At 35.4% G+C, this 26178-nt stretch overlaps 1 protein-coding gene across 1 annotated transcript in view; it reads left to right on the top strand.

Annotated features, from left to right (window-relative positions):
- Gbe1 (1,4-alpha-glucan branching enzyme 1) overlaps positions 1-26178 on the top strand; it is a 247403-nt gene that overhangs the window by 153302 nt on the left and 67923 nt on the right. The window contains exons 8-10 of the mRNA XM_041678667.1: positions 16088-16203; positions 19342-19469; positions 23533-23631. Coding sequence (XP_041534601.1) covers positions 16088-16203; positions 19342-19469; positions 23533-23631 — 343 coding nt within the window. The remainder of the gene's footprint in view (positions 1-16087; positions 16204-19341; positions 19470-23532; positions 23632-26178) is intronic.

Raw genomic sequence — 26178 nt, 5'->3', positions numbered from 1 at the left:
TGTGTGTATTTATACATGCATGTGTGTGGGTGTGTGTGTATTTATACATGCATGTGTGTGTGAGCGTGTGTGTATTTATGTATGCATGTGTGTGTGAGCGTGTGTGTATTTGTACATGCATGTGTGTGTGAGCGTGTGTTTATTTGTACATGCATGTGTGTGAGCGTGTGTGTATTTATACATGCATGTGTGTGTGAGCGTGTGTGTATTTATACATGCATGTGTGTGTGTGAGCGTGTGTGTATTTGTGTTCATGCACACAGTTCTCCAAACTGAAAGACATTCATCCAGAAAGGACAGTGTGGCATAGAATTTTATAATGGTAATGGAAGAGATGTGATTTCTTGTTCTGTGTCTCTGGTCATTTCTTCATTTTACAGGTATTTCCTATACTGTCTAAGTAACAGGTACTCTGCTGTCTTTGGGGATTGAACAGCCATGAACAAAATGCAAAGTCTCTGATGGTAGCAGAGATGTGTTACTTGAAAGAAGATCTATAATAAATCAGTTTTAAAAACTGGTTGTGTAATGCATGATTCCTTTATAGAAGGGAACGGGTTGCTAAACAGAAAATAGCTAATGCGTCACATGAGTGATGAATCGTAAGCAAGAGCTTGTAGTTAATAATAAATAGGTGCACATAGATATGGGTAGCAAGAAATATGATTGACATTAGAGTGGGACTCTGTCATAAATATAGAGATTTCTAGCCAAAGTAATAGCTGGATAAATATCTGTAGATGAGAGGAGCTCAATTATGCTTCAGACACTGAAAGCAGACAACTGGGCTAGTGCTTAGTGGGTAAGATAATGTCCAAGTATGGAAACCATATCAACATGGATCCTGTTACAAGCCTGTTAATTGTAGTTTATTGCAAGGGATATGTGACTTTCTTTATTGCGACAAGTATGCTCTACCAAAGCAAGTCATGGACCAGGTACAGACCATTATTCTCAACCTGGACATACACTGCACATTTGCAAAGCGCGAGGGCATAGATGATATGCTGTTTTGATGATCTATCCGTCTTATTTCCAGTCATCTGAATACGTGGTCCATAGCTGATGATATTGTTTGAGTAGGTTTAGGAGGTGTGGCCTGTCTAGGGAAATCTGTCTGGTGAGCTTTGATGTTTCAAAACTGTGAAGTTTTTCCAGTGTGTTCTTTCTGTTTCCTGTTTGCTCTTTCAAATGTCCTTGACACCCATGGTGGTGGTTACTATCACGCTTTCATACTGTGACAGAAATGGATTCTTCCCATTTGGATTCATAAGTCCAAAATGAACCATCTATTCTCTAACATTCTCTAGGTTATTGTGGTCATGATAGTAGAAAAATACCTGATACAAATGATGATATGTAATATCATGTGTGTCACTTTGGTACAATATATATTATAATATATATGTATATATATATTTCACACACACATATATACATACACATAAACACACACATTTCCTATGCAACGGAGCTCTAAGAAACTAAGTCCTTAAAGAAAGTGGGTTTCTGAAGTTTTCTGCATTTACTCACGATACTGAAGAATGTAACCTTCTCTTGTTAGGGCTGTTTCTAGTACCATAATGTTTATAATGTATCGATTTATTAATTATAAATAGCTCATTTTTATTCCAGAATATGTCTGTGCATGTTTTACTATAAAAATCTCTTCTTCCTGACTAGATTTGAATTTTTCAGTTGCTGTCTTGTATGATAATAGATTTGAGCTTAAATTCTGATTTCATCATTATCTAGATATGTTGCCATGTGAAAACTAAATATTGGTACTGGTATAATCCATAAATTGGTAATGCCTGGAGAGCAAATTATATAGCCTCTGGGCCAAGTCTGGCTGTTGCTTGTTTTTATAAATAATTTTGTTTTGAAATTCAGCAATACTTGGTACTTTACATGTTGACTGTGACCTCCTTTACTTGACAACAACAGAACTGAGTCGTTGTATCATAAGTCAAGACCTCCAATGGCCCACAATGCCTAGGATGTTTATTTACTGCCTCTACAAGAGAAGTTTACTGACCCTTGTCATGATTTGTGCTTCTGATAGTTGCTGTGGGAATTATATAATTAATCATGCAAAATACTCATTACAAACTGTAGCATTTAGTAAGCATTTATTATATATCACTGTTTTAATTTTATATCACCAGATAAAATTAACTTTTAACAAGTACACCTTGATTCTTTATATTTTCACATTTTCATGGAATAGAGAACCCCGGCTTCACGGCTTTATTTTTAAATGTAGTATTTGTTTGGTCAATACTTATCCATCCTCACATTAATGTAATTCCAGGATGCTGGAAGTTCTGTTTTCCCCGTGTTTCTGTCCTTGATAAATAAACCATATGTATGTAAAAGTTCTTCATTATATTTGATCAGTATGGATGATTTGTTCAATTAATCATTGCAGAACTCTTTGAAATTCTAAGCTGCAATGTGCAAATGCAAAATTTATAAATGAAACAAACAAAAAGAAGCTGAAGATTCCTCAAGGATACAGATGTCTCATGGTTCCTTTCTTTAGTTGTCCTCACTGGAGACTGATGCAACATTTGGGGAAATGTTTAATATTTAATCATAAGCCTTCTTATTCCAATGTAGGCTCTACATGCAGGTCAACGTGAACTTTTACTGGGCCCAGATAATACTACTCTGTTTTTTTAATGTATATTTGCCTGAATGCCTATGTGTGTTTAAACTTCTAATAAAAAAAAAGAATACAGTAATGAGAAAATAAGATTAGCAAAAAATATAGTGATTTTGCTAGTAGTAAATTTGTTGTTAAAGATTCCTAAAGAGGAATTATAGAAAAGAAGATAAATTTTTACTCAATTTTCTAACTAATTTCTTACTCAGTTTTCTTCATGATGTAAGTTTAAATTCTACATCAGTTAACCAGAGACACTTTCGTAGCTTTCCCTTTATCGAATACTTATTATTCATGTTTGAATTTTTTCAGGAGCCAAGGAGTTTTGTTGTATTTAATTTCCTTTTTTCTATGTATGTGTCTGTAAAATAATATTAGCTTGTTTTTTTTAATGTACTGTTTCTGAGACAAGGTATTGTTTTCAAAAAGCTTTTATTCAGCATCTATGTTTAAATAATTTTTATGTGCATTAATTTATAAGTACATGAGTTAATTTATGGCAGAACAGTTGGGTTTAGTTTAATATAAAAGTGGAACAAATGTTTCTCCTCACAAGGCATTCACGGGTGAGGGATCTGGTACTCACTGACATCAATGTTGCCTGGCAGGGGCATGATGCACAGAATTGTGAAAATACTTTATCTTGGGTATTCAAGGATGATTAGAGTTATAATAGGAGAAACATGGAAGATGATCCTGATATTTGGCTTTTATGTGATAATATTTTTGTTCTAAATTCTATAAATGTACATAAATTCAAATTATTTAGTCCATATTCTGAAACTCCAATATCCTGATCTTGAATTTTCCTTTCAGTTTCAGTTTAGCTTCATGAGAATTTATAAAATTATAGAGAAACAAACTCCATACCTTCCTGCAAAAATCATTACTCTTAGGTTTAGAAAGGTTATTTGTTAATTGAACTTTATTAAAATTTGCTAGAATTAAGCTTTTACTCTTAATTCAGCAATCTTTGTGTATTAGAACTATTGGATTATTTTCATTAAGGACAATAAGTCATAACTTTTTCATGAAACACATCAAGGTAGGGTACCAGATATCTTTTTTTTTACAACTCTGTATGTATGTTTTTGTAGCACACACACACAGACACACAGACACACACACACACACACACACACACACACACTCAATGGATTCAAACATAAAAAAGAATATATCAAGAAAGAAAAGAGAAAACTGCCATGTCCAGTGAGGGTTTCGGAGAATATCCGCTGGAGAGAGAGAGCTTATGTCTTATGGACGCATGCTAATTTTATCCATGTATCTGTTAAGCCATCTTTGAAATGGTAGTTAATAATCATTATATATTTAATTATGATTAAATAAGACAATGAGGAATTACCAAGTTGAGAATTTTCTAAAAGGTAAATATTATAATAAGCTACTCTTATTAGATGTAAATCGGAATGAAAAAGTTAAAATATATTTGATTAGTAAGTTTTTCCCAACATTTAACTTCAAAGTAAGCTCATAAAGGTTAATTATTAGGTAAAACATATTTGTCTTGCTGCATATGCAATCACAGTACTGTCATTTTTTTTTATATGAAGTACTAGTCATCTTAATTGTGTAACTAAGGTGAGGGTTTTAGTCATGCTTGGAAAACATATGTTTTCCTGTTACCTTTACGTGGCTACCTAATGTACATTAATTCATGCCAAGAAGAACAATGTTTTGTTAGGATGACTTCTGTGAAATACCACAGATTACTTCAGCTGTGTCTGGTTAAGCATTAGGACATTAATAAAATATAGAAGCTTAGCTTGGCATGCTTGGCAGAAGATGGTGACGAAGTTTTTCCAAGATGTCAATGTGTGTGTGTGTGTGTGTGTGTGTGTGTGTGTGTGTGTGTGTGAAGTTATGTGTGAGTGTGTTTATAGGTGTGAGCTTGTGTGTATACATGCATGTAAAGACCATGGGGTAGTGCGAGATTTTTTCCGTGTCTTTCTGAATTGCCCACAGTCAGGACAGGCCTACCTGTTCGTATGTGCCTGAAAAGGGGAGTGAGGATTGAGGAAAGAAATAGGCAGGACACAGAAGAATACAACCAGGAGGGCTTTCAGTGATTACTGCAACAGCCTTGAATTTATTTCTGATAGCTCTTATATACCCAAAGCAAAAGGGAAGGGCAAACGTCCTCCCTACAATGATAAAAAAACAAACAATGGTAATTACCTCCTTAAGACTTAAAACAGCTGGTAACCACATCCTTGGTTAAACATTTTTTGCAGGGGCGGTTTTGAGATAGGGTTTCTCTAGCCTGTCCTGGAACTAGCTCTTGTAGGCCAGGCTGGCCTCAAACTCACAGAGATCCTCCTCCCTCTGCCTCCCAAATGCTGGGATTAAAGACATGCACCACCACCACCTTGTCAAAATCTTATTTGGTCTTGTCAAACTTGAACTCTCTAACCTTGAGTCAAGATGGAAATAAAATAGAGTCACTGTGTTCCACAACCCACTTCCTTGTTTTTGAGGCAAGTTCTCTCACTGAACCTGGAGATTGCCTACTCAGCTAGACTGTTCAGTAAGCCCCGGGGACCCTTCTGCCTCTACCTTTTCAGTGCTCATGTTTTACCTGTGTGCCTTTGTGCCTAGCTCTCTAAATGGGTGCTCGGCATCACAACTTAGGACCTCATGCCTGCTCAGTGAGCACTTTACCACCTAAGCCATCCACCTAGTCTCTTCAAGTCTGTTTTAGAGACAAAGATGTGTTGAAAATTACCTTGGTCAGCAAACTTTGTTAGGAATACAAATGCCAGGAATCAGTATTAACACGTTTTAAAAAATGTACTAATTACTTTATAACTCTGGGCTTTTATTAACAGAGTGCATAGTTTGTTGATTCACAATGCATCCTTCTATCAGGCAACTAACTTTTGTTATCCTGCCCATGTCACCCCATTGCAACTTTTACTATAAGTTCATATGTGCATACAACATGTATGTGTATACACAAGCATACAACATATATGTGCATACACAAGCATACAACATGTGTGTATACAACATGTATGTGCATACACAAGCACACATCATGTATGTGTATACACAAGCATACAACATGTGTGTATACAACATGCATGTGTATACACAAGCATACAACATGTATGTGTACACACAAGCATACAACATGCATGTGTATACAACATATATGTGTACACACAAGCATACAACATGTATGTGTATACACAAGCATAAAACATGCATGTGTATACGACATGTATGTGCATGCAACATGTATGTGCATACACACACAACATGTATGTGTATACACAAGCATACAACATGTATGTGTATACACAACCATACAACATGCATGTGTATACACAAGCATACAACATGCATGTTTATACAACATGTATGTGTATACACAAGCATACTTGTATGTGTATACAACATGTATGTGTATACACAAGCATACAGCATGCATGTGCATACAACATGTATGTGCATACACAAGCATATAACATGTATGTGCATACAACATGTATGTGTATACACAAGCATACAACACGTATGTGTATACAACGTGTATGTGCATACACAAGCATATAACATGCATGTGCATACAACATGTATGCGTATACGCAGGCATACAACATGTATGTGCATACAACATGTATGTGCATACACAAGCATACAACATGTATGTGCATACAACATGTATGCATACACAAGCATACAACATGTATGTGCATACAACATGTATGTGTATACACAAGCATACAACATGTATGTGGATACACAAGCATATTCACACTTACACACTTAGACAGTAGCACTCTCCTAAAAGTTTGCTTTTATAAAATCTTCCTTCTGCAGAGAGTAATACATGCCAAATCATAGAAAAGTAGGACTTGAAAAATTTTGAGTATTTTTAAGATAGGTTTAAATGGAAACATTTAGGATACAAGCTTAACACTGTGTAAGTCTATATTGTTTATTTATTTGTTAAGGTATCTGATTAAGTCCAGCAATAGGGAGATAGAGATAGGCAGATCTCTGTGAACTCAAGTTTAGCCTTGTCTGTATAGCAAGCTTCAGGTCAGCCAGGCATGTATAGTAGAAACCTGTCTTCACAACTGGCAAACAAAAAGAGAGTACCTTCAGATCACTCAAGTAAGAACAATTTTGATGCAATGTATTATAAGCTATTTATAACCTAGGTAAAAAGAGAAAGGTTTTTAAAAAAAATAATTAATTTAAATTATCAATTTTCATTCATACCAAGTACTATGGTAGCTTATATCATATAAAGACGCACAGATAATAAATTGAAGATAGAAATATTCACTGCTCATTTAGTATAGCTGCTTATTTTTGAAAGTGTATACTATACAGTTTTAGTATTGCATATATATTAACACATTATAATCAAGTCATGCTTTTCTCTTAGTTGGCAAAATTTATAGTTTAAAACGTAAGCAAAAATGCATCAATGTATTCACTTAATTAAAAAGTGGTATGGTTTAGATACTTAAAAACAGGAAGTTGAGAAAGGTTGGAGGGTGAGTGTTGAATCTGATAGACATTACATGGGTGAAAATTCTATAAATATTATTAATGCTGTTTGCATATATCAAATTCCAAAATAATAATATATATCTACCAAAAAAAAAAAAAGAGAAATGATCCCATGAAAACTTTCCTCAAACCTTCATGGTTGCCTCAGTTGAAATACAAATGTGAACATCAAGGATTTTGCTTCATGCATTTATGATTTATTCTTTTTTTATTTTTCTATTCAGTTATTTACACTTCCTTCCCTCCTTCGAATTCCCTCCCGCTCCCACACACCCCCTCCTTCCTCTCCCACCCTGCTTGAGAGAGGGCAGGGAACCCTTCCCTGTGGGAAGTCCAAGGCCCTCCCCACCTCATCCAGGCCTAGGGAGCTGTGCATCCATATAGACTAGGGTCCCAAAAAGCCAGAACATGCCGTAAAAACAAGTCCCAGTGCCTGTATCAATGGCTTCTCAGTCAGCCCCCATTGTCAGCCACAATCAGAGACTCCGGTTTGATCATATGCTCGTTCAGACCCAACCCAGTTGGATTTGTTGAGCTCCCATTAGAACAGGTACACTGCCTCAGTTGGTGGACCAAGCCCTTGCGGTCCTGACTTCTTTGCTCGTCTTCTCCCTCGTTCTGCCTTTCAACTGGACCTTGCGAGCTCAGTCCATTACTCTGATGATTTATTCTTTAATAGCTGTTCAACCACATGGCCTGAAGAACAGCTAAGAGGAATGTGCTATTTCTTTTGGTGTTTTTGTGATCCAGCCACTGTTTATATTTATTAGTATATAACATTAGCACGTTTAGTAACATCTGTTGACCCAAGTTGCTTATTTTGAAAATTTTAGACATTATTCTGGACCACAAATAAATAGAACATTAGGCAAATAGATTTGAATTACAAAATGTGATTTCATTAGATAAATGTCATTATATCTGATTACACTTGCTTGCCAAGAAAATTTGGCCGTGTTTTATTTCATTACAAAGTTTATTGGCAGACTGAGAGACAATCAACAATTTTGAGTTTGCAGATATTTTGGAAAAATCTTAATATTGGAATTATCTGTGCATGACAAGAATTTCCTTAATAAATCTCGTTACTTGATTAGAAACTGACTATTTCAATCATTTAATCTAATTATGATCCTGATTATTTTGATTGCTAAGGATTCTTAAATGTATGTATCGTCGTCTATGTATTCAGTTTAAATATAAGACACCTATGATTTAAAATTTTAGTAGCTTATGATTAACAAGCATGTCAGCTATGTTACTGTATGGGTTTTCTTTAGATTTTTAAGGTAAATATTTTTAAAATGGTAAAACCATGTTTATGCTTCATATAGGTGAAATTGTGGTGTGTAACTCAAATGAGTGAAGGTATTCTTTGTTCCTAATTCATGTGCAGATAATTCACTGTTTTTGGTTGCTTTTGTAGCATTTTCATGGTGGTCACGGAGGTACTTTTGGCATCACAGTGTAAATGTTACCACCTAGATCTCTCAATGGATCAGACCACCATGGCTTATTAGGGAAGTGTCAAATTTCTAATATCAAGAGAATAATCTGAAAATGAATGAACCGATTTTATATGTTGTAGCACTCCAAAACCATACTGTCTTGATAAATTCTGCTTTATATTTTTATGGGATTCAACTGCCTTATGAGATTTCTAATGACATTTTGAGGTAGAAAAAAAATCAACTGAATTTTTTATCATACAATTTTCCAGACATTCTTTTATGTTTTGACTCAAGGTAACCATTTGTAACATGAGGGGGCCTGGCTTGTTTGTTGGTGTTTCTGTCCCACCCGGCCCCCCAGCTGTTTAGTCCTATAGAAAATCACACAGAGATCTCTATAAGTTATAAAGCTGATTGGCTCATTAGCTCTAGCTTCTCACTGGCTAACCCCCACGTCTTGATGAACCCATATTTTGATCTATGTTAGCCATGTGGCTCAGTACCTTTTTTCAGTGGGGCAGATCACATCCTGCTGCTTCCATGGTCTGGGCAGGAGTGGAAGGAATCAACCTCCTCCTTCCCAGAATTCTCCTGTTCTCATTACATCATTTCTACTTCCTGTCTGGTTTTCCCACCTTATTTCCTGCCTGGCCAATCAGCATTTATTTAAAACGTGATTGACAGAATACAAACACTTCTCCCACACCAACCCTTTAGTTGAGAAGATTGAATTCATATTAACGAATTCACATTAGTGGCCAGAGATCACATTATGTGACATTTCTTATTTGTTCAGAGTTCAGATTACATCATGACTCCCCTTCTTCTCTCTTATATAAAGATGAAAAACAAAGACAAGACAAGCAAACAAATGAAAACAAAAAAACAAAAAAAACCCCACAGAATTTCTAGTAACTAAATTAAAATTTTTTAGCATATGGTATTAGTCATCTTTTGGAAATTTTTATTTTGAGACATATCATACTCACTTAAGTTTGTTTTAGTGGCACACTAAAAATCCAGATCTTAGATTCTACAGACTGGTCAATTCATGGATGACATTAATGTCTTCACTGTCCATGTGAATGCAGGAGAATTTAGTTCAGGACATTAGACTTCACCTAGATTTCTAAACTTCCTTTGTTTGATCTTGAAGTATGCATAGCTTTAAAAAGAAAATGTTGTTAAAAGTATGCTTGTTTTTTAACCCCAGAATAGTAACACTAATTATTTTGTAATTACTTAATCGAAGGTGGTTTCTGGTTTTGTAGAGGAAAAAAAAATTTCGTTATATATAACTAGGACAGTTGTCTAGAAAAACACCTGCTGCCAAGACTAGCCAAGGGTTGGTACTTGTGAATTTAGGAAGCATTTTACTTCTTCTAGGAACAGTAACACTTTCTTCCTGTGAATACATTGTGCAACGTGGTTATGTTGAAACACTGCTTTTGTTGTAAATGTCTAGATTGTGATATGTTCTGTGATAACTAGTCCCTTGCCACAACCTGCATAGATTTGGTATTGACTTGACTCGGGTGATTCCTTGTGAATCATTCCCCTGATGACTGTATATTATATGATTATGCATAAATATCATAGTTAGTCATAAGTGTACCAGTTTCCCAAAACTTTTATTGAGTTCCTTAGTGACTCTCTGAGCTTAGCAGTTGGCCTTGAGAATGACAGAATCAATTCTCTTGTATTTGAGTTCAGTTAACTGAGAATATATTTATGTAATAAGCAAGTGCATTGTCTGCATCAAATTGAATGGTTACATATTAAAGCCAAACATAAAGAAAGCTACATCTTCATCCTGGCAACACTCCATGATCTCACTTTTTTTTTTTAACATTGACTTCTACATTTTGTCCATGCAAACACATGTGCTTCTGTACTTGTTCTGTAGACAACTTTTTTTTCTCTGATTCTCTGTCTAGGAGGTTCTCTAATTTTCTCATTAACTGACATACAGGATGTTGGCTTTAAACTAAATCTCAGTCTTACAATTTTACCAATAAAGACTCGGGAGTCACATGCTGGAGTGAAAACGTGCAAGTGCTGAGAGGCCTTGGAGGAACCAACTGACCTTCCTCCTTGCCAGTGTCTCAGAAAGAGATATCCTCTTCTGCCATCCCAAACCAAAAGACTGCCAAATTCCAAGTCCCTCGTTACTACTTCCTGTGTATTTTATTTCCATTTTATTGACTCCCTTTTACTCCCTGTGGCTACTTCCTGTCAACTAGTTCCTGGCTCTTCTTCTTGACCCAAGTTTGATTTATTTAATTAATGCAATCTTGGGGTTCACAGTGCAATTAAATATGCCACAACACCAGGCCACTGAGTTTGCAGTCAGCTACATTGTCTGCATGTGTCATAGTAAGGTAATATACAAAATCATTGGATCACAGTAATGGAACATTATGAGTTTGTCTTTTTTTTTTTTTTTTTGCTTGTCTGACTCTGGTTGCTCTTTTTTCTCTATGCAACAATGGCCAGCTCTTTATAAAGTGTTAGTCATATAAAGCTAATTAACTGTCCCTTATGATCTAGTTTTAATAATTAATAATCTAGACTTAATCTAGGATTAACAATATAATAATCTAGTTGAGCATGTTTGACAGAAATGTAATAACATTCTTATTTGTCTGTCTGTCTATCTCTCTCTCTGTGCATTCACTAGTGTGATGATTGCACATGTGTATGTCCTTATATTTAGAGAGGTGAAGTACACCTCAGGTGTTCCTCCTCAGATGCATTCCATCTTTTTTTTTTTTTTTTTTTTTGAGACAGGGTGTGCCACTGTTCTGTTGGTCTTGATTTAGAGAGAAGTTGGCTGACTGTTGAGACTTAGGAATCCACTATCATTGCTTCCCATCCTTTAGAATTCCAGTCACGTGCCATAGAACTTGTCTGTTTTACATTAGTCCTGGTATAGAACCCAACTCTTCCTGCTTACATGGCAAAAGCACTTTACCAACCAATCTATTCAGTACTCTCCAGAGACTTAATTTTTTTAAATTTTGCCTTTTGCTTGCTGTTCTTAACTTTAAATTTTTATGTCTGAGATTTCTCTCCTGAGCCTATTTTCTACATGTCCTTAGGAAAAGTAAGCTTTCAATGTTAGTTCGTTTTATTTGTTCATGCTGTGAGTCTTCATTATTTTTGGTCATTTTGTAGGAGATACAAAATTTTATTTTATTACTGAATCTTAAAGAATAATGATATTGTCTAAAGCCAATAAAATTTGATTTATTATTTTCAGATACATAATGATTCCTTTGCTATCTCTATTATTTTTTTAAATTTTTTTTTGGCATTGCTTAAAGGTTAATAATACTTTAGAAACCTAAAGAATAAAATTTACCTTTTGAGAATTTTCTAAGTAGATACTCAGTTGTCATTTGCTTAGTTTTGGAATATAACAAGATAGTGTTTTTGGTTGTTTTTTTTTTTTCCTATCCATGCTAATAAAGTGTTTCTGCACATGTCACACCCAGATGTAGTTGTTTCTTTTCATATGTTAAAGGACTGGAGAGGGAGGGGTAGGGGAAGTGGGGGGGATAGGGGAGGAAGGAAAGAGGTGGAAATTTTTAATAATAATAATTATAAATAACACATTTAATAAAAAATATATTTTAAAAAAAATTATTGCTTTTCTTCACCAAAAGAAGAATAGATGAAGTATTGTAGTAATAGGAATTAGTGGGTTACTTCTTTTTAAATTTATTTTTTATTGAAAAAAAAATTTCCGCCTCCTCCCAGCCTCCCATTTCCCTCACCCTCCTCCCACTCCTCTCCCCCTCCCTCTCCAGTCCAAAGAGCAGTCAGGGTTCCCTGCCCTGTGTAAAGTCCAAGGCCCCCCCCCTCCCCCCCCCTGCCTCCATCCTGGTCTAGGAAGATGAGCATCCAAACTGGCTAGGCTCCCACAAAGCCAGAACATGAAGTAGGATCAAAACCCCGTGCCATTGTCCTTGGCTTCTCATCAGCCCTCATTGTTCGCCATGTTCAGAGAGTCCGGTTTTATCCCATGCTTTTTCAGTCCCAGTCCAGCTGGCCTTGATGAGCTTCCAATAGATCATCCCCACTGTCTCAATGGGTGGGTGCGGCCCTCGTGGTCCTGACTTCCTTGCTCATGTTCTCCCTCCTTCTGCTCCTCATTGGGACCTTGGGAGCTCAGTCTGGTGCTCCAGTATGGGTCTCTGTCTCTATCTCCATCCATCGCCAGATGAAGGTTCTATGGTGATATGCAAGATATTCATCAGTATGGGTATAGGATAGGGCCATTTCAGGTTTCCTATCCTCAGCTGCCCCAGGAACTAACTGGGGACATCACCCTGGGCACCTGGGAGCCCCTCTAGGTTCAAAACATGACATAGAGAAATACTTTATTTTCAACGAATGAATTCACATCACTTCCCTCCTCCTTTTGTCTCTGAAATATGATATTTCATGATCAATTATCCCTTTTATATTCACAGAAGTTAGAATGCAGTTTTTACCTAGAAATTATTCAGTTTGTGGCATTTCTATTATGTGAAATTCATGTTCATTAGTATAAGCCAATCATGTAAAGATATAGAAATATTTAGCATAAGAAAAGTTCAGTTTCAAAAACTAGGAAGATCTAGAAGACATTTGCTGTGTCTGCATGAATTAAACTTTTTTTTGGATTTTCGAGACAGGGTTTCTCTGTAGCTTTTTGATTCCTTTCCTGGATCTAGGTCTTGTAGACCAGGCTGGCCTCGAACTCAGAGATCTGCCTGTCTCTGCCTCCCTAGTGCTGGGATTAAAGGCGTGTGCCACCACCGCCTGGCATGAATTAAACTTTTTAAAAAAATATATGAAATACTCTGTACTCCCAGACAGATAAGGAATTCTGAATGCCAGATAAGTCCTAAGGATAGTTCATACTGTCTTGTTTATGCTTTTTATGTATTTGTCTTTGAGACAAATATTCTTTCTACCCTATGGAGGTTTGTAGTTTATATTTTATATAAATATACACTTAGCTTACTTTTCAGAGAAATCATGTGGGCTGGAGACATGGCTCAGAGTGCTCTACAATCATGATGAGCAGCATCTGCATCCCACATAGCAAGCCTGACATCTTATAAAGGCTCCAGTTATGAGAGATCTAAACTCATTTATTATCCTTTGTGTTCATGACACACACACTCAGACACACACAAACACACATAAACAAATCTTGTAACCAATTACGAGTATGTGTAACTATGTAGCATTATTGAAAAAATATGTATGATATTGAAAAACATGTTTTCAAGCTATTAATGACATGTAAAACTGTAACCTATTATGATCTTTTGAAATTTTTATATAGAATTGAACCTTCTTTTAAACCAACTATGACATATGTGGGTAAAGAGGGTATATAGGCAATCTCTGCAAGAGTCCATTCTAGTTTTGCTCTAAATCTAAAATATTTCTAAACTAAAGTTTACTAAGTTAAAGAAAGCATAAAAATGTATATCAAGAAGTCACTATACAACTATATAAAATAATTTGATTACTGTACAATTGTAACATGTCTCTGTGTTGAGTTCTAATTTTAAAGTGTGAATGTCTTTCTTAAATCATGCTTAAGGGGCTAGAGAGATGGTTTAGGCAATAATGTATTTGCTGAGTAAACATGTGGGCCTCTGTTCAACCCTAGCACTCAGGTAAATATTGATAAAATCTGTCTGCACTCCCATTGCAAGGTAGGTATAGTTAGGAATCCCTGGGGCTTGCTGGCTAGGTTGTAACTTCCATGTTCAGTGTGATATTCTCTATGTCTTAGTTACTTTTCAATTGCTGTGACAAGTCACCATGGCCAAGGCAACTTATAAAAGAAAGCATTTAAATTGGTGCTCAAGTTCTAGAGTGCTATGGTCCATGACCAACAGGGGAGGCAGGCAAGCATCGCACGTCTTTATCACAAGCAGGTGGCAGATAGAGTTAACTAGGATAGATGTGGGTTTTGAAATCACAAACCTTGCTCCAATGACACAGTTTCCCTGGAAGGCCACTCGTTAGTCCTTCCTAAATAAACATTTAGACCAACTGAGGCTATGCATTCAAATTGATCCTATGGAGGCCATTCTCATTCAAACTACTACACGGTCTCAAAAAAAAAAAAAACCCAACAAGAATTCTACTTCATATTCATATCCGACACCCACTTTGTTTTACACACTCCAAGCTCGCACATGTTTACATACTCACAAAATAAATGAACATGTCTTAATAAAATACAACTGAAATACACCTTTTAAGTTTTTTAGCTATGCATCTTGAACTTCCAGGATTTCTTTCTGGTTTCATTGCTTATGTTTCTGAGTTTTTCCTTCCATTTATTTTTCAAGCATTCACTAAGTTGTAAAGTTAGGTAGCTTATTTCAAGTAGATATTAGCAATAGCATTCATCTTCCCTCAGAGGTAAAAGTTATACTTCTCGAGTTGATTATGAAAACTTAATCTCTGTTTATGTCAGATTGTTCTTTAATATGAAGGAGGTTTAAAAATACATAAACTTGAGCTGTGTTAAGGACTTGTATACACTATTACAGCTTTGTCATTAAGCTAAATGAGTTATTAAAGTCTTAAAACTACAGTTGTAATAAGATAGAGAATTCAACCATAGCTGTGCATCTGAAGAAAATACTAATTGACATTGCCCTCTTTTCCATTGTCCCAAATAGTCTTGCTTCACATGGGGTTTTTAATTGAGTAATACAGTTCTTTTTTCCTTCTGTTTTGATGGATGTGGGACTCTGAGTGCTATACTTTATGAAATATGAGGGGGATTTTGTGATTAGGCTTTTATTTTTGCTTCTATACAAGAGCAGTCTAGTAAATGTAATTTTTTTACCATCTGAGGAAGTTTTTTATCATTTATTTCTTCTATGGAATTATAGTTGCTCGAAGTTTCAGTCAAGTATTTTAAAAAGATAATCTTTGAAGCCACTTCTCCATTTTATAATTTACAAAGTTCTTAATAGAGAAAATAACCTCCTCACACTACTATGATGTAGTCATGAACAATCTTGATTAAAATTCAATTATAAATAGCATTTTCATATTTAGTTATATTATCTGCACTTGACTATCTGGTTGACAGGGGTAGACCACGGGACAAGACAGCACAGGCGGCTTCTTTATAATTCTTCCTTTCTTTTTTATTTATTCTCAGATTTTGAATGATTCTGTGGCTAGTGGGAATGTAATGTTTTCCTTTTAGAATGAGCTTCATTATATAAATCATACTGGATGTTATCTACCATTTGTATATGTTTCTTGATTATCATGCTTCTTTACACAGAGAAGTAATTCTAGCCCATACTCTACACAAGTGATATGTGACAACTAAGGAAAACACTGTTTGCATTATACTTAACTTTGTTTTTCTCTAATATTTTAGCTGGGAAGTTTTAAGATTCCTTCTGTCAAACATAAGATGGTGGTTGGAAGAATACTGCTTTGATGGGTTCCGTTTTGATGGTGTTACATCCATGCTTTATCATCATCATGGGATGGGTAGGTACCTGATATTTTATGGATGTAAAGGATGAGTTTAGTTTGAATTGTCAAGTTGTAGCCAGGTGTGGGGTTCTCCTATTGAAACTGCTATCACCATCACTGGCAGTTAATTGTCCGTTGTTTACTCCTTTTTGTGTACATTTCCATTTCTATGCCTTCTTAGGAATAATGAATCCTTAATGTATGAATTAAAAAAATAAATGTAAAGAACCATTTACCATAGCACATTGATATATTTACATATATAAAGAATATATTAAACATTTAAACAATATAAAATGATTAATTAGAATATTTTGTACATTATGCATATAGAAAAATATGTCTATCATTTACTTAATTTAAATTAAATTGAAAAAATAATCAAGCTATCATTTTGAAAGTTGCACAAAATTATACACAGAATTTTAATTTCCCAAACACATGACATAGAGATAATTGGTTTTCTTTCATTTTGTGTTTTGTTGTCAGTGAGTCTTGCTGGTTAGGCTACACTAACATCAAACTACTAATTCTTCTCTCGCAAGCTTCCTCCAGAGTGACGGAATTTCGATTGTGGGCCTCCATACCCAGTCTTTATTTTATTCTATATAAAAATGTTTTGGTCAAGTCCTGTTGCCCATGATGATGACCCTATGAGGAGCTTGTGTATGGTGAATTTGTATCTGTGTCTGTGTCTATATGAGTTTCTTGTGATTTTCCTTTGTTCTTTTTTCTTCTGTTCATTTGCTTTGTCCTATTCGAATACATTAGTTTTTGTTTTATTATTACTCTTTTGATGCCTGTTTGTTTTCAAGGTGGCAAAGAAAGGGTATGAATCTGGATAGGAGGTGAGGATGATCTCAAAGGAGTTGGGAGGATGGATAGCCTAATCAGAATGTAGTGTGTAAAAGTTCTATTTTCCATAAAATAAAAATAGTGGAAACTATGTGGGTCCATACCACCAACCTGAAAATAAAGCTGAGGAGCGCTGGGTAGACAATCGTCTTGACCAGTCTCTCTTCTAAGGAGGAGGCTGAAGAGGAAGAGCACTACTGCTCCCTCTGAATCATGACATGGCCACTGCTTGTGGAAAGGAAATCGCAATGTCACACATCTGCCCTCACCTCTGTTTGTCCTCGAGTTTAGACAGAAGCTGTCTTTGTCTGTGAGGAGATAAAGACAAACAGGATGATCAGTGTGTTTATCTGTTCTATATTGCTGTTATAGAATTTAATTAAAGGTAAATTCTGGGATAAATTTATGCTACCCCACCCCCTGTCCCTAATTCACAAATATGCTCCACTAAGAACACATAGCATATATGTGATTAATTTGCTGGGATAATGAATATATGCCATATACCTATATGTAAGTATTATCTTGGGCCAGCAAGATGGCTCAACAGATAAAAAATGTGCTGTGCAAGCCTAATGATTGCATCAGTAAAGTGGAATAAAAGAGTTTACCACATGACATTGCCCTCTGCCCTCATCTGATTATCTTCAAGATACCCTGGCAATACCAATAAAATAAATATTACTTTTAAAAGTTTATCTGAGTGATTTAAGGTGTCCATTCCATATTGTAAATGAAAGATGGCTGATGTTGGTAGAGTGGGAAAACTGACAGATAATTATTATTGAGGCTTATATGTGAAAGAACACAAGGCATGACCTTTTATAATTACACATTAACTTATGCTTTAATGCCACAAGGCAGCAAATGGACATGACAAAACAAGGGTCAAAAGAAAATGCTTAGGGAAATGGAACCTTGGGAAAGACTGGTATTAAATATTGGTTTGATTTTTTTTGTAAATAGGACTAAGTTATCAAAAGAACACACAGTGAATGATTTAATCATTCTAGACATACGTGGAGTAAAAAAAAAAGGCAGTTGGAAGAGGCAGTAGGAAGTCTGGTGATAATTTATTCATCATCATTGCAACTCTGTATTGGACAAATCACAGCTATTTCAATGTAAATAATAGTTCTCAGTTTCAATGAGCTTTTAATATTTACTCTGTTTTAGCTCAGAGGGTCAACTAGAACTTAACATTGGCATTAATTGTTTTTTCAATTATTTTTGAACCATAGAAATCCCTGTTTCTTCTCAGTCCCATCCATCCCTCAGCCCTCCCACCCCCGCAACCTCTCTGAGGGTGAGGCCGCCCATGGGGAGTCAACAATGTCTGTCATATCACTTTGAGGCAGGACTAAGGCCTTTTACCCTGTCTCTAGACTGAGCAAGGTATCCCTCCATAGGGACTAGGCTCCAAATTGTCAATTTATACACTAGGGATAAATACTGGTTTGACTGCCAGCGATCCCACAATTGCCCAAGCCACACTGCTGTCACCAGCATTCAGTAGGTCTAGGTTGGTCTTAGGCAGGTTCCCCAGTTGTCAATCTCATTAACTCCTGGCAACTGTTTCTGTGGATTTCCCCATCGTGGTCTTGGCCCCTTTGCTCATAACATCGCTCCTCCCTTTCTATGACTCTTTTTTATTAACTAAATATGTTCTTTGATATGTATATATAATGGAATCTGATTAAGCTTCTTTCCCAATTCTCTTATCTTTTTCCATTGCTACCAACTACCCCTCTTCTCTCCCCGTTTCATGACTCAGCTTTGTTTGTGACCCATTTACTTCTTCAGAGCCCTCTGACTAGAGGATTGAGACTCTCAGCTTGAGCCTGTCTTGGTGGGTCCACACTTAGGGGCACTGAGTCCTACCTCAGTCAGTCCAGACCCAGTAGTGAGTGTTAGGCCCTCCTTAATCCCCTCCTCTATCCATGCCTGGTCCTTTCAGGGATCATTATTTTTCTTTTTTCTGATATGGTAGGAATGGATTGGAATTTTGACTTTAAGCATTTGTTTTCAGTTACATTACTTATTTCACTGCTATAAAGTTTAGTTAAAATTAAATTACATCTTTAAATTGTTCTTTGTTTTGTTTCTTTCAAACAGAAGTTGATTTGTAGGATTTTTCTGCTGAGTATTGGAAAGCAGTATTGAGTTAGTGCATTTTCTGGTGGTAACATCATGATACTCCCTTACAGTAGCGTATTCCTCACAATCTGAGATATGTTTTCATAGACTTCAGATTTGCTTATTTATATACCATATTCCTTTTTTCCCCCTTTTAATCAGGTCAAGGGTTTTCGGGTGACTATAATGAATATTTTGGACTACATGTTGACGAAGATGCTTTGATTTATCTCATGTTGGCAAACCATTTGGCTCACACATTGTATCCAGATTCTATCACCATAGCAGAGGTAAGGCTGTGTAATGTTGTACACCTCAGCCCTTTAATACAGAATATTTTGGTAGCATACAGTATTTGAATAACTAAACTCATGTTATCAATAATTGCAGAAATGGCATTGTGAACTGACGATGGCCCAGCCCTCTTGTAAGGATGGCACATTATTTGGAATTCACTGTTTTCCTAGTAGGGAATAATTTACACTAATTGCTTGTCACTATTCCGTTGTTAGAAAGAACATGTCAGTGGTTAGGAAGTAAAATATCCTAATTAGTGGACAGCTCCTTCTTCCTGAGACCTTCAGTGATGAAAAGAATTGAGGACTAATGTGCCTCTGTCAGTTCTGTTCATTCATTCGTTCATTTACTTATTTATTTGTTTATTTATTTCCTGGCTCAATCATTAGAGATGCCATGGATCACTGCCTGCACACTTCTCTGAAGCATTTTGTGTTCTGATGCGATTACCTTTCTTGTTTACATTATGCCTCTCAGGCTGTCAAATGTTCACTAGTTATTCATGATTATTAAAAGTTCATGATTAACTGTCCCAAAGCTGTGCTGTAATGATATAATTTGGTATATCCATAATTGACAATTCTCTCCTTGGTGATAAATATGATAAATTAAGAAGTTTGTTAAATGCTTCTGCTAATTTAGATTTAAAACCAACCCCTTTCGTTAAGTTTTATGAGTCTTCTAAGAAAGAATTATTAATATTGAACTTAGAATTTTAATAATTTTTAAGTATAGTTGTAAGCCTTTAAGATACTAACCTTGTGTTTAAGAAGAGTCATGATTAAGCTTTACCCTTGTCCTGTTGGAATTCCATTTATTGGACTGAATTCCCTTCTTACTGAATTTATTATTTTTATACAGTTTTTCTGTCTGTCATTTCTCAGAAAGAATAGTCTCTTGGTAGTTCATGTAACTATATTGTTAGACTATAGTTAGAAAGCAGTTTTATTTATGTTAGACCTTCCTTTTGCCCTTTAAATGCCATTTGGGAATATTTTCAAAAGTTAATCCTGAAATAAATTCTTATATAGAATTAATGCACAAGTCCGAAACTACAAGACACCCAGTAATAATTCATTGTATCAACTTCACTACCTGTTCTCAGAACTGTTAGCTATGTCTACTTTGTTCTGAATTGCTTTTAACAGCAAATATTTTATATTTAATTTTACTTCTTAAAAACCTATTTTTATTTATCTGTCAAACATCAAAAATTATTTTGACAATTATATTTGTGACAACCCAAAGCAGAGATAATATATGTGGCAAATTATTACAAACAATTAATGACAGTGTAATGAAAAGTGAGTAGTGATGAAAAATAGCAATTATTTAATACATGAAAGTGAAGATTGTTACATTGATCTTTCCTCTCATTTCAAGTAAAATGGTTTCATCATCTAGGGAGCTCTTGTCTGATTATCCCTGTTTCTACCAATGAAACTCTCAGACTTTAGCCTACATTATGTTACTTGGTTTGAGATTTTTTTTTTAAAGCATGATGTGCTTTCAATTTATTCTACTCAAATTGAAAACTGCTTCAATTTCAATACATGACTTCTCTGTCTAGTGGGAGGCTCTTTGAAATGCAGAATTGATCTTCATGAACTTTTTCAAAAAATTGGTAAAATGAATGTGATGGAATTTTATATAAATTTATATAGTAGAAATATGAATTTATTACTAATTACAACTATAGCAAAACCGTTTTAAAGAAACTCTTCACCATTGTACAAAGTTAGTTCATTAATGGAAATATTTTTTATAAGTTATCTTCTTGATCAGTAGCCAGAAGTATTCTAGATTTTAAAGAACCAAATTTATTTAAATTCAGAACCCACAATCTTTCTTATATGCTTTATCATGTTTTCACACATATGTTTCATAGTTGGAATATATTACCTTTATATATATTCTTTCTTTTTTCTTTACATTCAAAAGGGTGGCCACTTGCACCTCCTTTTGACAAAAAAAAAAAAAAAAAAAAAAAAACTTGGGATAACCCATAGACTAATGGGATAGCTTCCTATGATTCTGACTTAGGGATTGTGACAAATTTGATATCTGTTTTTCTTCAATTTTATTTTTAGAAAGATACATTTAATACAGACTATATAGCTTTTTTTCTCAAGCAAAGTTGTCTTGAACTTAAATCCTAAACACCAGTAATCATTCCTGACCATTTGATCACAATGGAAGTCTTTGCAAAGTATTTTGTCTTTAATTCTGGCATCTAATAGAAGCGTGATATTTTATAAATTCTCAGCCCATTTTGTAACAACAAATTGAACTGAATATCTACCTATGTGAACATATGACTTCTGTTTTGCTAAGTATACCTTTAATAGATCTTCCTGATTATTCATTCTGTTTCCATAATGAGCTTTAAACAACTGTGAAGAAATTAAGTATGATGACTAAGCATTTTGGTTCCCAGTGGTTGTATCCCAATGTATCATGTATTTGTTTTTGTTGTTCTACCATAAGAAAATAAATCAGTTTTGAGTCTAGAGAAGTCAACATTTTTCTTCCTCAGGCTTTCTGTAGGTAGTATTACAGATGAGGTTATCAAAGCAGTAGCATTTTAGCTACCTCTGATTTCAGAGTGTGATGCCCTTTTGTGAGAATTTCCATAGAAGAATTTGAACTATGACACATGTTAAAAAAGTTGTCGCAAGCATAAAGAGTATATACTTTAAAGGAGACCAAATATATACAGTGTAAATGATTGAGAGGGACACTGGTGGAGAGGTGTAAGGCTCTGCCTCCAGTGCCTATGTCCGTTGGGCTGGTATATATTGCCATTTCATGGTAAGTGAAGGTATGTTTGTTTATGTCTTCATTTATGCATGTAGATAAATCAGATAAATATACCTTATTTATATTGTATCTCCTAGTAATTAGAACATATTTATTGAGTACCCTCTTTATAGTCTTCCTTTGGTCACATTAGTTAACAAAAGCAACTCCTTCCATTATGTATCTTACAAACAAGAAATAGGGCAATAGAATCCTGGATAGTAAGTGTAGAGCAAATGTGTAATGTCTGATGTCTTAAGTGAATGTTTAGCTAAAAATTTTCATATTTCTAGTATTCGATATTAAACAGGACAAAAGTACAAACAAACTCTCTCATGAGATATTAGTTGTTATTGTAAAACGGAATTAGAAATGGAGAAATTCCATTTGAAAACAGATAGTATAATGAAAAGGTAATTAAGAGTCAATAAAACTGGCCATAGAAACTAAACAGAAGAAAATGGTTTGTTTGAAATTTATTGTGGAGTTGGAATGATAGTATTGTGCTTGTATTTTGCTGTTGTTATTACAAAAATATCTTCTGTTACATCCATATTCTTTTGCCCAATTTTTCAGCTCAGTTGTCTATTTGATTAATATTTACTTCTCAGTATTTCAAGGGTATCATGACAGGAGAACACACTCTGTCAACAGGTGATGTCTGATGTCTGAGCCATCACTCCACCATTGATAAGCCTTTCTCTCTGTCTCAAGATTCCTTCACCTCCGTGAGCCTTTGCTTCTATATCTGCTAATGAAAACACCCAGTGGCTGATCTCAGTGACCCTTTCCAGTATGACCTACTAAAGTGAAGACACCTGATTTCTTTGCTGTTAATGTATTCACTGTGTTTTCCATTTCACAAGGAGCTAGTACTCTCAGGGCTATATATAGAGAGAAATAGTGCAGAGATATGGTATGTACATTTTTGTTTTTGTTAAACATGGTAGGTAAATTGTTTTTTTTTAACCTCTAAGATTGAACAATATTTTGGAAATACTTTTACTATTTTTTATTCTCAAGGTGATACTAATGAAAGGGATAAAAGTCTTTTGGAGTGAAAGTTGTCCTAGTGTGACAACATTAGAAAAATGACTAGGATGTGAATTCACAATTGTATTTGCTTTTACAATTATGGATTAAAATACCCAGAACTATATGCATTTTTTCCTTAACTTCATTTGATGCTCTAGATTTTGCTGTCAGAAAATTAGTTTGAATAATATGAACTGATATTTGTAATGTCCTTTGTTTTAGGATGTATCAGGGATGCCAGCTCTCTGCTCTCCTACTTCCCAGGGAGGAGGTGGTTTTGACTACAGATTAGCAATGGCAATTCCAGATAAATGGATTCAAGTAAGATTCCATGTTATTTTCATTCCCCCATGAATCCTATATGAATTTATCTGTTCAATTTTTTCAGTAATCATGATTATTAGTTGCAGATATAAATGAAATATTAGTTCTTCTGTAAGTGTGTCGTTCTTGTGCTTTTTTACAAGATGCTTCTCAGAATTTTAAAAAGTGTAGGCAAGTTCTCATATTTCTATGATCAAGACAGGAGAAAGTGATATGAATCAAGTGTTGAGCAGAGTTTTGCCCTATAATACATACCTGTGAAACTGTTGTTCTATGTATTTAAAATACATCAAATGTCCTCTAAGCATTTATTACTATCCAAAGGCATCTAGTGAAGTACAAGTGAAGTAGAAATTAATTACTTGTACTTCCTTCAGAGTATGGTCCTTCACACAGCAAATCTAGGTTGACCGATGCCTTTATTCAACAAATCCTTGCTAATTCTCAAAGAGTAGGACACAGTAATCATAGAGGGTGGGAACATATTTCTTCTTAATGTAGCTTTATTAATTCTAATAATAATAATTCCCTCTAATCCTTGCTGTATTCTCTCCGCCCCTTCTGCCTCCCCCACGTGTGTGTGTGTGTGTATGTGTGTGTGTGTGTGTGTGTATGTGTGTGTGTGTTTGTAAATTCATATGAGTTTTCATAAAGGACCAAAATCTAATGTCTTAAATTTGAAAAACAGACTTTGAGAAGATATGCCTAAAGTCATATTCTGAATAAATATAAGAACACATCTGTATGAAAAATCATAACTTCCTGATGAGTCCTTACATATATATGAACTATTTCCAAGAGACCACAGTAACAGAAGTGTTTAATGTTGGAAAACTCACTCATAGGATCTATGATTGATGTTACTGTCATCATCACTTGCTGTCCTTTCTTTCCTTCTAGGCAGGTTCTACAAAGCTTAGCTCTGATATTGAGGCTATATTAAGTTGACTTCTGCTTTTCTTTTAATAATGATTCTTTTTTTTTTTTTATTGAGAAAAGGAAAAAAAGTTTCAGCCTCCTCCCAGCCTCCCATTTCCCTCCCCCTCCTCCCACCTTTCTTCCCCTTCCCCCACTCCTCTCCCCCTCCCTCTCCAGTCCAAAGAGCAGTCAGAGTTCCCTGCCCTGTGGAAAGTCCAAGGTCCCCCCCCCCCCTCCATCCAGGTCTAGGAAGGTGAGCATCCAAACTGGCTAGGCTCCCACTAAGCCAGAACATGAAGTAGGATCAAAACCCTGTGCCATTGTCCTTGGCTTCTCATCAGCCCTCATTGCTTGCCATGTTCAGAGAGTCCGGTTTTATCCCATGCTTTTTCAGTCACAGTCCAGCTGGCCTTGGTGAGCTCCCAATAGATCAGCTCCACTGTCTCAACGGGTGGGTGCACCCCTCGTGGTCCCGACTTCTTTGCTCATGTTCTCCCTCTTTCATTGCTTGCCATGTTCAGAGAGTCCGGTTTTATCCCATGCTTTTTCAGTCACAGTCCAGCTGGCCTTGGTGAGCTCCCAATAGATCAGCTCCACTGTCTCAACGGGTGGGTGCACCCCTCGTGGTCCCGACTTCTTTGCTCATGTTCTCCCTCTTTCTGCTCCTCATTGGGACCTTGGGACCTCAGTCTAGTGCTCCAGTGTGGGTCTCTGTCTCTATCTCCATCCATCACCAGATGAAGTTTCAAACATTAGCATGTCCACAAACAAGTATTTTATAAGGTCTGTTTAGGCTATGTGATTGTTCTGGTTTAGTACATTTAAAGATGCATTTAGTCTGTTACTATATAAACAGTGTATAATCTTTTCACATTTCTTCCTTTGACATAAGGTTATCAGTCCAAATTTCTTATCACTTGTAGTTTTTTATGTATAAATCATTTTTGCTTAAGTGCCACATCCTACTTTTTAATCTGTTATTAAAATTCTTCACTGTACTTCGTGTAGGTTCAAGAATTTATCAAAAATATAGATCAACCTAGTCAACTATTATCTAGTCAATCATAGCTCACAGTGGAATATAATCTTCTTATATGTTGATGGTGTTCTTTTTTACCCTTCCAAATCTTTAAATTTAGTCCATTAAACCTTTTAGTTCCTTCTCTACAATAGTAGACTGCATGTCATAGAAGTGGAAAGATTATCATCTAGTGCCTAAGATACAATCATTTTGAATTCAGAAACCCTTTAAGGGCATGTACCATTTTCTATTATGCATCTACTCAAAAATGTTTCTACATCACCAATTTGTGGCTTTACTTCATAAATCTATATGGTTAAATATTCTTAAATCTTTGGATACAGTGACTCTGGTCTGTTTTTATGAGCTCCATAATTAAAAGCATAACTAGGCCCTAGGCATACAGCTCAGCTCCTGAGAGCATTTCCTGCTCTATTAGAGAACCTGGTATGATTTCATATATCAATTTTGTGACTCACAGATGACTGTAACTCCAGTCCCAGATATTCCATCATCCCCTTCTGGCATCTTCCCACACTACATACATGTAGTACATTGATATATGCTACAGGCAAAAAAAAATGTAAAATAAAGAAAATAGTTTA

The sequence above is a fragment of the Microtus oregoni genome, unplaced genomic scaffold, assembly GCF_018167655.1.
Source record: "Microtus oregoni isolate MIOR12 unplaced genomic scaffold, Mior012 000030F_ref0000283, whole genome shotgun sequence".
Taxonomy (NCBI): Eukaryota; Metazoa; Chordata; class Mammalia; order Rodentia; family Cricetidae; genus Microtus; species Microtus oregoni.
Note: the sequence above shows the minus strand (reverse complement) of the source record. Positions and strands in the feature narration are given on the sequence as shown.